This window comes from Clytia hemisphaerica, unplaced genomic scaffold (genome assembly GCF_902728285.1).
Source record: "Clytia hemisphaerica strain Z4C2 unplaced genomic scaffold, Clytia hemisphaerica genome assembly, whole genome shotgun sequence".
Classification (NCBI taxonomy): domain Eukaryota; kingdom Metazoa; phylum Cnidaria; class Hydrozoa; order Leptothecata; family Clytiidae; genus Clytia; species Clytia hemisphaerica.
The window spans coordinates 968,117-982,563 of record NW_027104353.1 but is presented as its reverse complement, the minus strand read 5'-3'; the positions used below and the strand labels follow the sequence as shown (position 1 = coordinate 982,563).

Below are 14,447 nucleotides of genomic sequence, written 5' to 3'. Positions count from 1 at the left end.
TGGAGTATTTCTTCGAAACGAGTAATCGAAAATCATTTGGCAATTTTTTAATTACAATTGGAATTAGCATTGGCCCGAAAGTTTCACTCTTGCAATCTAATGCCTCTAGGCTTCTGACCTGCGATTCAATTCGGTCAAACAGTTTTCTTAATCCTTTTATGTCTTTTTCGTTCGTCGTCAACACTCTCTAATCCCAATAATACGTCCATATGGGCCGAAATAAGGGTTTGTTTATCACACCAATCTTCTTTTAGCTAAAAGTTCTCTAGCATTCTCATAATTTTCATTCGTAAGATTCAAGCCTTTAATGCATTCAGACGCTTCTTCTCCTTCCAACAAAGATACTAAATAGTTCATTCATTTTTCGACGTTTGATAAATGACCATTTTTATGGATAGCCTCTTCGAACGATTGAGAAAAGGATTGATATTCTGTGGGGTCTCCTGAGAAAGTTTTAATTTTCATTTTCGGAAGCGCAACTGATTTTGCTTTGTTGGACGATACACTAGCCTCTGTAACTGGTTGATACTGCTTGGCTGGCAAACTGGCCCTGATCCTGTGATCAGCTTTGTTCATGAGAAGTTTACATTACTACTCTCAATTGCATAATTAGCGTTAACAAATGTGTCAAACTCACCGTCTGATTCGATGGTTTTCTCCGACTTCTTCACATGCTTGTACAAAACGATTGGTTTTATCCAACATCATATTCATTAAACCAGTTAACTCATTAATCCTTTCGGTATCAAGTTTTTCATTTTCATCTAGAATTCCATTTATATCTCCTTCGATATTTTTCAAATTACTAGTCAACGATCTGAGCGTTCTTTTTGTAGCCATAATTGCAAACTGTATACAACAAGCCCAAGAAACGATTTAAAACAATTCAAAACTCAATCAACAAACAGTGTCTAAAATATATGAAGTGATCAAAACAACTTTCCAACCACAACCATAAATTCAAATTTTTATTTATTTTTCCTTCTTGTTACTTTTTCTTATTTTCTATCTTCTTTTATTTTTATCCGGTTCGGTGGACCATTTCATAAAATATACTATCTTTACCTACGGTCATAACTAAACTAACTCAAAAGAATACAAAGGACTGTAATATGCTATAATATAATATATGCTAATATATGCTAAATATACAATGACGTAAATACGTATAATTTATTCTTTTCAAGGGGCTCATTAAAAATTGCCAGTTAAAAGTCGTACTTGGAAACCGAAATCGATGGGATTGACGTTCCCATATTTTTTTGGCTGGGATCTAATTCTTTTGTTTTCAAGTCGAAATAAGTAGGAGTGGGAAAGGTTGCCAGTGGGTCTGTGAGAAAGCGGTGCAAAAATACTTACATTTCTTCTTCAGAATCAGTAGTTGCATAAAATCTTTCAATATGCATCACATTAAGACGTACACCAATACACGATTGATCCTTTCTCGTTAATTGAGAAAATCTTATTGATTGTTTAGTACATTCTCCTGTACCTTCATAAACACTCAATAAAAATTGCAAAGGTATACTACTCAGTGGTTCAGGATCTATGATATTTGCGTAATCAAAGATTTGAATCGCAACTCCAAACCAACCAACTTGGCGTGTTGCGTTATAAGAAATGACACATGTTCTCTAAGAAAGTGAAAAAATATTTCATTAGTCTTACCCATTGAGTTCAAAGCCCGAAGGGCTAGAGTAGAATCTCTAACCTTTCTCAGGCAAGAAAAAGAGAAGCCTTAAAAAATGCGCCATATTTTTAACGACAGATTGAATCTAGCAATTCCTTTGTTTACGATTGATATTCTTTTCGAAATTTAGCGGTCAATTTTAGTTTAAATCTGTCATTTGTGTAAAAACCAGGCGAGCCGCTCAAGGCCGCGCAACTTTGGTAGGATTTGTTGGCTTCGAATCCTACCAAGGAGATTTAATTCTAGTCCTTCGGGCTTATACTTCATTGGTCGTACCCCTGTTTCGAAAATCCATTGAGATTTTTCGAACAACGGTGGGGATAAGGGGATGTCAAATCAAAGTCTGAGACATATATCAGAAGTCTTTTTGGAATTTTTTTTGCACTGCATCAACTCCATTTTATTTTGAAGTGGTATTTCAAAACATACATATACTGAAATGTTGGGACATTTTGGCATTTTGACCTTCTCGGAACCATTTTTCCCGAAAATTGTTGAATTTTGCAAAATAAATTTTTTTTTTAAATGGCGCGCGTAAAAAATTTGATTTGATGAAACTTTGATTCTTTAGAACGGTACTGCCTTTTGAAATATATATATATTGCTATCAAAAGCTTTAAAATGAAGGTTTAAAGCGTTTTGACGATGATATCATAAAGCCATGCATACACTTATTTTGCTTTATAAGCATATGGGAAATTCGGGCTAACGCTCATTATGCTTAGCAATTTTTTTTTTCATTTTAGCCTCAAATGCTTGATCATACATATGCTTTTAATGGTTTTTGCACCCCTTTGAGGGACTTTCAAGGGTGTAAAAAGGAACCCAATATCTTTAAGTCAAAATATTTGTTGTCAACAATGTCTCATTGATCACATTTTCAAAACAATGTTTGCGAATGACGAATTTTCCCAGCTTCGAGCTATATGTTTAGCATTATGCTTATTATTTTGAAAATCTGAGCCTTAGAACGTTTATAAACGCTATGCTTATAAAAAAGGAAGGGTGTAATCATACCATATCATTCAGTGAAAAAATCATATTGATCATACACGTGTTTTTATAAGAACAAACTATATAAGAACATAAGGTTTCGATGGCCAAAATGTTAAGAACAAGTTGAGAAGATTTTAAGGCTTTGCGGACTCTAAAACATCCGATTTTGTAGGAAAATGAGTAAAAATGGTCAAAAAATGGAGAAAATAAGAACATTTTAAGAACAGTGGCGGCCTGGCAGGGGGTGCAGGGTGTGCAGTGCACCACCCAGAAAGACCTGAGAGGGGCGCCAAAAAAGCTTTTCAAGAGGGCACCAAAAATTTTTTTGATGTTTGGTTGGGCGATTTGGCGCCCTTTGACACGTTTTAATTTTTTGGGCCTCTTTCAGCCAGTGATCTTTAATGGACAGTAAAGTAAGACCAGGAAATAACAAGGAAATAGATATCAAGTTATCATTAAAATAAAAGTTTGGTAACTCAGATATTCCGGGCATTACTTTCAACCAGTCACTGCTCATACAGTTTAATATTTTCACTTAATGGTGGAGGGCACAAATAAGGACAAAAATATCAGGGGCGCCAATTTCATAGTTTGCACCACCAAGAAAATTAAGCCAGACCGCTACTGTTTAAGAACATCCGAAGGCTTCAAAAATTTTAGATAAAAAATCTTATAAAAAAACGTGTAAAGCATTGCGGCAAAAGATAAACGTCGATAATTTTTTCTTCACTTTTTGTCAATAAATGTTTTACCTCAAGTATCTTGCTGTGTTTTATAGTGAAAAAATAACTACAATTCATAAGACCTAATTAAGCAGCGTTATTAACACAAAAACAGTGGGGATTTTACATTAGCTTTAAATAGTCAATAGAGCGTTTGAGGATCATTTTGATTGATAAAATAATCTTCTTGACCGGAGTTTAGCAGTATGACGTCTGTTAAAAAGACTAATTAAACTCGCATTAAATATTAATGATCCTAATTAAGCTTCCACATAATTAAAGTAGAATTGTGGCCTGGTCAATCTAAAAGTTTATTATTGTACACGTTTTTTTTTTATAAGAACATCCAAAATTGTTGAAGCCTTAAACTGTTCTTAACTTGTTCTTAACATTTTGGTCATCGAAGCCTTATGTTCTTATATAGTTTGTTCTTATATAAAACGTGTATGAGTCAAAGCATATGAATCTTGTATGTTTTTTTATAATTTTGAAAGCATTTTAATTGAGCCTAGATTTAAGAAATCTTCTTTTGTATTTTTCAAAGAATAATTCCTATTGAGTACTATGGTTGAACGCACTTTATAATTAATCTTTAGTCAGTAAAACTATCAGCCAATTTCATAGGATACGTGTTTCTGTTACATGCTGTTCTCTATTCAATTTAAAGAGGAAAAATGCCCACAATGCACAAATCTGTGGAGATTTCCCTTCGAGGTCGACGTTGAAAAAGATGACTTGGAATTCATGAGCTCTTTTCTATTGCCGTTGCCTTTGTAAAACTTATAATCTCAATTCGTAAAAGAGTGTTTAGGTTTAGGCATAAAAAGTTGATTAATTCAGTGACGTAGAAAAATATAATGTACTCAAAATACGAATCCTACACATAGATTTATAAATCCCGAAGGACTAGATGGAGTACTTTTGCTGAAAAGTGTACCGCAGTTAGGTAGGAAATCCTACCTAAATCACGTGACATTATAATAGAATTTCAGCGCTTGACCAATCAGAAGCTTTGTGGGTTTTTGAAAATAATAGCAATAATATTTTTTCCAATATTCAATTTTTTTGCCTGCGATGGCTTAAAGCCCTTCGGGTTTTATAAATCTATGATCCTACAGTGCACTGTTCTCACCCATATCTTACGTCATGTTGTGGCTGAGATTACTCGAGCTAGTAGCGTTAAGGTAAAGACAAAGCAAATTTCTTTGGAATTCTCACGCAAGTTAGCCTATACTAAACGTCACGGCTTTTTTTCTACGCAGCACGTCTGTTCCACTTTGCGTGACTTTTTCGAATGTTGGAAGCCCAGGTTTTCGGGCTCCAAACATTTGATTTTTTGACATCACTTTCAAGCTCTTTACAATATAGAGAAAAAAATCGAATTTGCGTCAGAACACTTAAAAGATTTCTATCTCTCAAAAATCATCAAAGTGAAACTCACCAAGAAACGGAATGAAAAATCCCAGTTTTTGGTGAGGTACACTCGCTACACTAGCCTATCTCTATCCCAACACGCGATTTTTTTATCACTCGACACGGTATCGAGGAAAAAGCCGTGGTCGTCTGGTACAGGCAATCGCTACACACACAAGTAAAAGAAAAACGCTCGGATAAACCATATCGCATAGTTCTGGTAAAAGTATTAACATGACACACAAGATATTTCATATAAAATTTTACCGGGTTAAGTTCAGCGTATGGCAATCCATTACAGATTCCACCACAACCTTCCACGTTTCGATCAGCCCATTTGCAAATAATGACGTCATTATCTACATCAGTTGCTGTAAGGAGAGGAAGAAATATTGTGTTAATTATTGAGACTTAAACCTGTGATATATTGGTGAGCTAAGTCTTTTCAAAATAAGAAAAAGTGACGCTAATAAATTGTATGCGTGTCTAGGAAAAAAAATAGAAAAAAATTTATTTATTTATGAATAAAAATCATCATTTCAAATTTCGATTTCGCCTGTTGTGGTTAGTAAAAATATTATTTTATTTTCCAATTTAAAATTACATACCGAGAATATTGATTTCATGATAACAACCGTGTTGAACACGGATAATGGGTGAAGTTCTTGTCACAGGTGAGCTGTTGATTTTTCCATTGTCATGACGACGTGTCAGATTGACCCAACTCCAAACATCCCAGTTACCTCCACCACCAATAACTAATGAGCCAATCCAATTCCTACCATAGAACCTGGATGAAACAGGGTTATGAGTTTAGTTTAATTGAAGTAGTATGTGGATAAAATGGTCAGGATCATAAGAACACCCCCTGAAAAATTTGGCGAAAATTTTGTCCCCGAGTTGACAAAATACCCTACAATTTCAGCCCCACTGGGAAATTAACTTTGATTTCATCCCCATTCGAAATTCAATGCAAAAATTTGCTGTCCAATACCATCCCCACTGGATATTTTATACTCGGGAACAATAGAATTTTTATCTCCATTGGGATTTCGATATAAATTCTTATCCCCACTGTTGGAAAAAGTTTCACCGGGCATATGAGACAGGGGTGTTAAGAAATGGTCGGAGTCTACAATTAAGTATTCCAGAGTGGTTTTAAGTATTCCCAGCCTTAACGGAACAGTTTTGAACTTTAAAATATCCTGAAATCCTAAAGTCCTCATACGTCTGAAGTTAAAACTCTGTATTAAAACTCTACATTCCAGAAGTAACTTAAAGCACTAAAAAATCATTTGTGGTTTTTAAAGTTTTGCAGGGAATTCTTTTTATGTAATATAATGCTCTTGATTGTAAAGCCAAATTTTCTAAATTTCCACCGCATTTTTTTGACAACAGATTTAGTCTACTGCTTTCTTTGTTTTCGCTTGCTTAATGATGTGACAAAAATGCTACAACACTAACACTTAGCCCAATGCTAAAATTAGAGACACAAGACTGATAACTAGAAGAATTCCAATCCCAACAACATTCTTTCAACGTCAATTTAATGTTCACAGCGTCCATTTAACGTTAGATGAACGTTGAAACAACGTCGTATGTCAGCTGAGATAGCTTTTACTCTGTATCTATAAAAGGGAAAACCTTGCTCCCTTAAGAAGAACTTTTCACAAATCATTTTACCTATAAAAATCAAAAGATCATTGGGCTTTTCCAGAAAAAAAACGTATACCTCCTGTTGAGGAGGTCCATTTCCGTTTCAAGGGGTAAGGTTTGATATGTGGCGGAATTCCATAGGGAGATACAAAAATCTGTCAAAAATAACTGGATTTCCATGGGGGTAGCATTTTAAATCCTACTAAAATTCAGAATTCCAGAGGGGTTTAAGCCTGAAATTGCCTGGAATTCCAGGGGGTTGCAGCAATTCCAGCCACAAAATGATGGACCTCCTCAACAGAGGGTACACGGTTTTTTTCTGGAAAAGCCCATTAATCCTCTTCGATAACAGTATGTCTTATTCATAGACCACTCTTACCCAACCCAAAATTTCGTCCTATCAGGACTACTAGCATTGACACGAATGCTTGTTTTTTCACCAGTAGTCCAGTCTTCCTTCACGCTGTAATCAGTGCAAATATAAGTGGCTTTAGTGAGAGAGTATCTTCGGTCTGGATTATTCTCATGATACAGCAAGTCACCTTCACCTCCAAATTCGTGACGATTTTGGATGGTTGCATCATCACAACCTGTATTTCGCCAGTTGAAACTTCTTCTCCATGAAACACGATAATCAACTAAAATCTATGAGAGAAAGATGTTTATGATAAAAATATCCGTAGACATACACATGCATGAAATTTCTTGACCCTTGTAGAGCACTCTATCAAAAGTACACCATCATCATCATCCTTCGATCTAGGTCCGATGGACCTAGGTGGGAAATAAACAATAGCCCTCCCTCCACAGCTCTCGATCAGCCATTGCAGTACCCAGTTCCTCAATCTCTAGCCCTGTTTCCCGTTTCAAAATATCAAGAAATGTGCGCTTTCTCGAGCGCCTAGGGCCCGCAGAACACCAAAGTAAAATTTCTGACACGATTTTGTTTTTCGCACGGAAACAGTGATTTGAAAAGTACACACTTACAAAGCATTTCAAGGATCTCGAAAAACCTACTCTTAAGGGCTCTGACCATAGTGAATTTTCATATTATTCGTGTAAAAAATGTGTTTTTCTGACTGATCTACGCAGTTAAAACATGACATACTATATATTTTCTGTTAGGCCAACTATTCCTGAAAGTAAAATTTGAGATGAAAAAAATTGATGAAGAAGAAAATGAAGACTTTTGTGAAAAAAAGTATTTCAACTTTAAGGACCTTATTTTCGAAAAAACATTTTGAAAGATTTTTTGCACTAAATGGTGTATCTTTTGCAAAACAAAAAATTTTTGTAAAAGCTTCTTCGTTTCAAATCTTAAAAATAGTGGTTTTTTACCAATTTTTCATCCCAATTTTTCGTACAAAAAGAGTCATAACTTTTTGGGAAAATTTTAGATAGTTCAATCTTTTGCAGACAATTAAGAAAGAATTTAAACAAAAAGCTTAATTACCCATTAAAATTAAGCACTTTTTGTAAAAGAGGATAATATAACATTTCATTAACGTATTTTTAAGGTTCATATTAAATTGCTAATTACTCTTGATAGAATAAATAGCATACCGTAGTGATTCTAAAAATAGACATCAAAATTACTGTTTGTCCGAGTTTTAATCCCATCATCGGCATTTGTAATTTGACATTTGCTCATGAGGGATTCGATTTTAATAGCTTTTCCATTGTATTTTCTGTCATGGCATTTAAGTGGAATCGTCTTTTTAGAGTCATTACTGAAAAGGTGATTCCCTCAAGTTCAACTTTGACAGATCAAACAATGAAAAGCATGGAATTTCTCAAAAACTGCAGTCATTAAGACTGAAACTTTTTGCCGTAGGGCTAGGCTATGGCAAATTTTGCAAATTTTACAATCTATAGAAAGAACTGAATAAAAAACGTGCAAATACTTTAAAAAATCAAAAATGTCATTTTTTCTCTTTGTTTTGGTTCCTTTGTTTGATTTGAAATGCCAGAAAAGGGGATTCCTTTGCTCAAAATGATTTCAAATGCCAAACGAAATGCCAACACGCTGGCATCATTAGGCATTTGACAAACCGAACAATTGCGCGGAACAATAGAATTCAAAAGAATACTGCAAGAATACAAATGCCAGGCTGGTCTAAACGCAGCCATCCTTTGCATTAATTGCTTTTGCAAGTCAATTACACTTAGTGACAATACAAAAGTAATAACTTGCACGCAATTAGGAATCAAGATGAAAAGGATTAATTTTGGTCAATGAAAATATTTTAACGTTTATATGTTCTATCGTAAAAGTTTATAAAGACAGTTTTTTGTTAAAAGTGTCAAGGAACTCAAAGTAAAAGTTTTATCTCCAAATCTCGTAACCGATCTTTTGAATATGGTCAGAGCCCTTAAGGGCGACACATGCCGTGAGTCGGACCATTTGAGTGACCCCCCCCCCGAATCTAAAACGATCGTTTTGAATAAGATTATACTCTGCAAAATAAGATTCCGCTGCCACACACAGGAAAGAAGACCAGTTCTCTGAGTAGTTAAAAAACGAGCTTCGTAAGTAAACAAAAGATTTGCCGTTACTTTTAGAAAAAACCCTGTCAATCTCGTAGTGGTTGTCTGGGAAAAAATAGCGAATAAATCCCAAAATTTTAGTGCAGAAAATAGAAACTTATTCATCAGGGAATTACTTGACCCTTTTTGAAATAAAGTTGACGCTCTTTAATTTGATTTTCTTTGACTTTGGGAATTTGATTTTCATCAAATAAGGGATTATCTAAAATAGTAGAACGCCGTTTATGAAAGTTTCTTGTTGATACGATGCTTTAAATATGATTAAAAATGGAGCGTATCGAATAGTAGAGCGTCAACTGTACCTTCAAACTAATTAAAATTACCACACTAAATTGCGTATTTAAATGAAAAAAAAACAATGAACCTCATTTCCACGTCCACTTGGTTTCCAAGAGATGGTACCTCCTCGAAAATGCGATGCATCACTCCAAGAAAACAAACAAATAAGTGAAATTAACACAGACCACAACATATTTTTATTATGGCATGTTCGTGTATGACTTTTCACTCTCATACCTTTTTGTAAAATGATTTAGTCATATAAACACTCCCTCGCTATCAACTTGTTATTAAATTCTATTTCTTAGAATTTTTTTTGTGACAGACATATTTTTTATAAGAACAAACTATATAAAAACATAAAGCTTCGACCAAAATGTTAAGAGCAATTTAAGAATATTTTCGCTTTGGGGACACCGAATTTCATAAGGAAAATGGACAAAAATACTGAAAAAATGGCGAAAATAAGAACAACTTAAGAACATCCAAAGGCTTAAAAAATTTTGGATGTTTTTATAAAAGAACGTATATTATGGTAATTAAATTTTTAGTTTGCACCGGCTTGTTCTTTTTATATCAATACCAAAGATTTGATTTAATAATTATCAAAATAATGACAATAGAAAAATTTCTCAACTTTCCTGCCGTGAGATCGCATTAGATTAGATTTTGATCAACAACAAAATAAGTAAAAGAAAATAAAACATGCTTTTAATGAGATTTATGTGTTTTAAAATAAGATAAAAAGGTTTTACTCGAGTTTCTTCCATCAGCAAAGATTAAAAATTAAAACGATTTGGCATTAGTAAAAGCTTTGAGATCAAAGTTATATTCAACTTTGTCAGCGTGTTTCAAACACACTGTTGGCAACCGCCCACCAAAAAAAGGCTGTGGGAAAATCTTTTAATTAGCATTGGATATATGCTATTTACTTCGTCCACTTTTCCACTAGGTATCAGCCAAAGTTTCTAAACATCGACCAGAATGAAATGACGACCACGACCAGCGATTTTTTTTCCCTTTTTCTAACGTAGAGTTTCTCTCCTTATTCATGATATGCACCACTGCGATGTCTTCTGACATTACATCATGGACCTAACAGCTGATTGGTTGTAAGTGACGTATAATCAGTCAATACGTCACTTTCAACCAATCAACTATTGGGTGGAATGGAAGACATTGCAATGGTGCATATCATGAATTATTTGAAAATATTGTATTGAAGAGTAAGCTCACCCCTGTCTCATCTAATTAGAGTCACGTGTCAAATGCGTAAAACAACTATTTCGACGCTCTTGGAGCTTGATTAGGGTATCAATTTCTATCCTTTTGTATTATCTGCATCAAAATGATTAATGGCAAAAAATATTTTGAAATTGGTTTTAAAGCTGTGTATTCAATCATTACATTATCATTTCTGTCGAAATTAGTCATTTTGTCAGCATAAAGAGAATAGAATAAACTGGCTTTCCCGATTTTTTCCTACTGAATAGCTCTATGTATTCATACTACGGTAAATCAAAATTATTTCCTTGACTTACCGTACTTAGGTACCTAAAACAATCCAAAAGCTCCTTAAACATATATTGTTGCGGTGCAGCAACTTTGAAAAAGACAAAACCAAGCTGTAATTTTATCAACAAAATAGTTCTTGCAAAATCTTACCGGTCAGCTTGGCTCATCTTTCAAATTATACCTGGTCTGGTAGAAAATCTAGTCTTAAACTTGACCCTACTAGGAAAGTGTCATATGGTTTTATGCTCATTGGAAATCAAAAGGAAACAAGAAAGCCTAAACGGCTTAAAGGCCCAGCAGTGTTGGTAGTGTCAACATATTCTCCGTGGTAGGGCCGCCATACAACTTAATTTACAGGAGTATGAATTATTTCGATATGTAGAGCAGCTTGAGTCGGGCGAGCAATAAAGAATTAATTTTTCTGAAATAAGTATTTATATATAACTAGAAAGATTTGACCATGTCAATCGGAAGTATTAATTGTTTGTGGTTTTTATCTTTTTACGCATTAGCACAATAGTAATTCAGATAATTCAATTTCTAGCCTGGATTCGTCAATTGATAATTGCGCGCATAGGCCCGGACAAAATCAAATCTTTTCGACCAGTTGTGTTTTAAAGGCCCATTCCGCTGCGCACTGGGCCAATAAATGCACTCCAAAACCAACCAAAATGCTGGCGTTTTTGTTAATCTGAAACTATAGATAGATTTTCCATCTCCATTGGAATTTTTCATCCCAACTGAGGAAAAGTACCACCGGGTCTGAGACAGGAATTTATTTCATTCCATTATTTTGCTCTAAAGTAGAATTTTGGTAATCCCTCCCCTGTTTATTAGGTTCCAGAGAAGAAGTACAAAGGTAACACTCAATCTCAAAGAAACGGAAACTAAAGCACAACATTTTCCAAATTTACAAATATTGATAGTCATTCATGTGATATATTTCAAGTACAAGTTTTATGTAATTAAAATTACATTCACAACTACTCAATATAGATTATAGCATAAAACAAAACATAAAATATTTGTAAATTCTTTGTATTCTGATCCAGATCAGGAGGACCTAAACAATGCAAACCTCATAACAGATCATAGAACCACTGAAACAGGTGCATGTCGTACAGAGACTTCTGACCACAGTTTGCCCAGGCTAAAAATGAACAAATTGAATCTCTTAGACTAAATGTTTATAAATGGCAGCTCGTTCCTCGTTTAGCACACTTTGACTTTAGATTTTGATGCACAACTTTTTCTCTTTATGATCTTTGCTAGCATACTCTCTTAACAATATCATCAATATATTTTTTACGAATAATTTGCTGATCATTTGAGAAGATTCTTGATAAGGAAAACAAAACATCCCGAGGGGTACTAAGGCAAAATGGGTACCGGGTATGTGCAAACCTTATTCGCGCCCCCCCCCTTCACCCCGTGCAAAATATCCACTGCTGGCTTTACTTTTTTCAGGCAATAAGTTCATAGATATTTTTAATCGGAAACATACCTGGTAAACTTTGTCGCCTACTCTGCAAGGACATTTTGAAAGAGGAACGCATTCTTCTTTTTCGTTTTCAGCGTAGCCTTGTGGACACCAACATCCGTATTCTTTTTGCGGACAAACAAACTTGACCCATTATCGCATGTTCTTTTACAACCCATGTAATGGGATCTTCCTTCAGAGCATAAGCCGTCTAGAAAAAGAAAAACAGTATCGAACTTGAATGACCATGACCGACAAAAGAAAACGAATCGTTCCTCTTGTATTAGCGAGTTTATGTATTTGCACTTTTGAGGACGGTAGAGTGACTGAAGCGATTTGGAATAACCCGCACTTCTGACCCCCAAAATAGAGGACGGTAAAAGCGCTGATTTACCGTCGTTCTCAGCTGGTTAGGATCTAGTCAAATTAGAACCTTACCGTCTCCGTCACAGAAAAACACACATACATAAACTCGGTATTGTATCCGGGGGGTACTTAGGCAACATGGGTGTCGGGTATGTGCGAGCAATGAGGGTCATCCCTTTTTCACACCCTCGAAAGCCCCTCAAATGGGTACAAACATCATTAAAAAGCAATCAAGTCTCTTTAAGGGTTTCAAAATTACGAAAATCAAAATTTTTTAAAATTTAGACTAAAATTACTAATCAGTGAATGATAAACTGCGCATTCAATGCGGAAAATCTTTCTTGTCGAACATCTGTTTAATTTCGTGTTATTAATTAATAAACAATATCAAAAAATAATTCTATTGTATTTAATAATTTCTATAAATTTTCTCTTACGTAAGCAACCGACACTGAGGTGATAATCATCCAGATGTTCGCCACAATCAACACTCAATGGTGATACATCTTCTAAAAGTGAAAATTCAGATTTTTATAAGAACATCTAAAATTTTGGGGACAGCTAAAGATTGTTCTTAACTTTTTGAGCCGAGCTTGAAGCCTAAAAATGTTCTTAACACGGTCTTATTTTTGCCATTTTTTGAGTGTTTTTGTACTTGTAACATAATAATTTGTAATCATTGATGCAGCTCTGAAGCTCGGTCAAGACCGACTATATAAAAAATGTTTCGACGTATGTATCGGACGATTTTAATGAAGATACAGGAATGAATCCCATAAGTGTAAACTTATACTCACCTACTGATAATAAAATTGCGATTGTAAAAACTAAAACACTCAGCATGGTCATATCTTTATATTGCTTTAGTTAAAAATGCTTCGCTCACTATCAACTCAATCGATTTCTCAGAGTCTGCTGAAGATTTCAAATTTGATGGTTTAAAAGCTTTGATTGTACGAGAAAAGAAATCGTTATAGAAAGCACGTCCTCTACTTGGTATTTGTTGTTTAAAATTTAATATTTTTGTAGTCAGCAAACAAAACAAAATTTGAGGAAGATTTTTAAATTATATACTAGCATTTCTTTTGAAGGTAACATTCGGTAAACATAAGACACCCATACAAAAATTTGCGGACTTTTCTGGTGAGTCTCTTTGACCGCTCAGGATTACTAGCTTTAAAAAACTTTAATAATTAAAAATGAGTAATCTTATAAAAACAATGAGGCTCAAAAGCGCCAAAAAATAAGAACAATTTGAGAACAATGATGAGCCTGAAATATCTCAATTTAAAGCAATTTAGGGGTCAAAGTAGTGAATAAGGGTATAACGCCTAAAATACTTCAATTGCACATAAATAAGAACAAAATAAGAACAATTTGAGACTAAAGGTGCCAAAAAAAGATCAAGTTAAGAACATTTTAAGGCTCTAAAACTCTAAAACACCCAATTTCTTAGGAAAATGGACAAAAACACATAAAACAATGGCGAAAATAAGAACGCATGTTAAGAACATTTTTAGGCTTCAAAAAGTTAAGAACATCCGAAGGCTTCAAAAATTTTGGATGTTCTTATAAAAAAGAAAACGTGTATCACCTAAAATTGACATGTACCTTTTATGCTCCAAGGGAGCGAAATTTTACGTATTTACAGTAATAGAAAATTTCCACATTCATACCGTATTTTCCGATTTTTATGGTGCTTTTTCCACACAATAAAAATCTCCATTCTCTCTTTTTAAGCAACTGCGTTATGATTAATTTAGCTTTCACTGCTGGCACTGTC

General features: G+C 34.4%; 1 protein-coding gene and 1 long non-coding RNA gene across 2 annotated transcripts in view; both read right to left on the bottom strand.

Moving 5' to 3' along the window:
- Positions 1 to 9,547, bottom strand: part of LOC136818097 (uncharacterized) — a 50,786-nt gene extending 41,239 nt beyond the window's left edge. Inside the window, exons 1-5 of the mRNA XM_067074453.1 lie at positions 9,389 to 9,547; positions 6,857 to 7,122; positions 5,430 to 5,611; positions 5,089 to 5,192; positions 1,360 to 1,634 (exon numbers count right to left, since the gene is read on the bottom strand). Of these exons, the coding sequence (XP_066930554.1) occupies positions 1,360 to 1,634; positions 5,089 to 5,192; positions 5,430 to 5,611; positions 6,857 to 7,122; positions 9,389 to 9,538 (977 nt within the window). The 5' untranslated portion in view covers positions 9,539 to 9,547. The remainder of the gene's footprint in view (positions 1 to 1,359; positions 1,635 to 5,088; positions 5,193 to 5,429; positions 5,612 to 6,856; positions 7,123 to 9,388) is intronic.
- A 2,201-nt stretch (positions 9,548 to 11,748) lies between these two features.
- On the bottom strand, positions 11,749 to 13,607 carry LOC136818079 (uncharacterized). The gene is made up of 4 exons (XR_010848202.1): positions 13,462 to 13,607; positions 13,102 to 13,173; positions 12,323 to 12,509; positions 11,749 to 11,968 (listed from the first exon to the last, which is right to left on the bottom strand). It is a non-coding gene; the product is annotated as an uncharacterized lncRNA (long non-coding RNA).
- Positions 13,608 to 14,447: the final 840 nt, after the last annotated feature.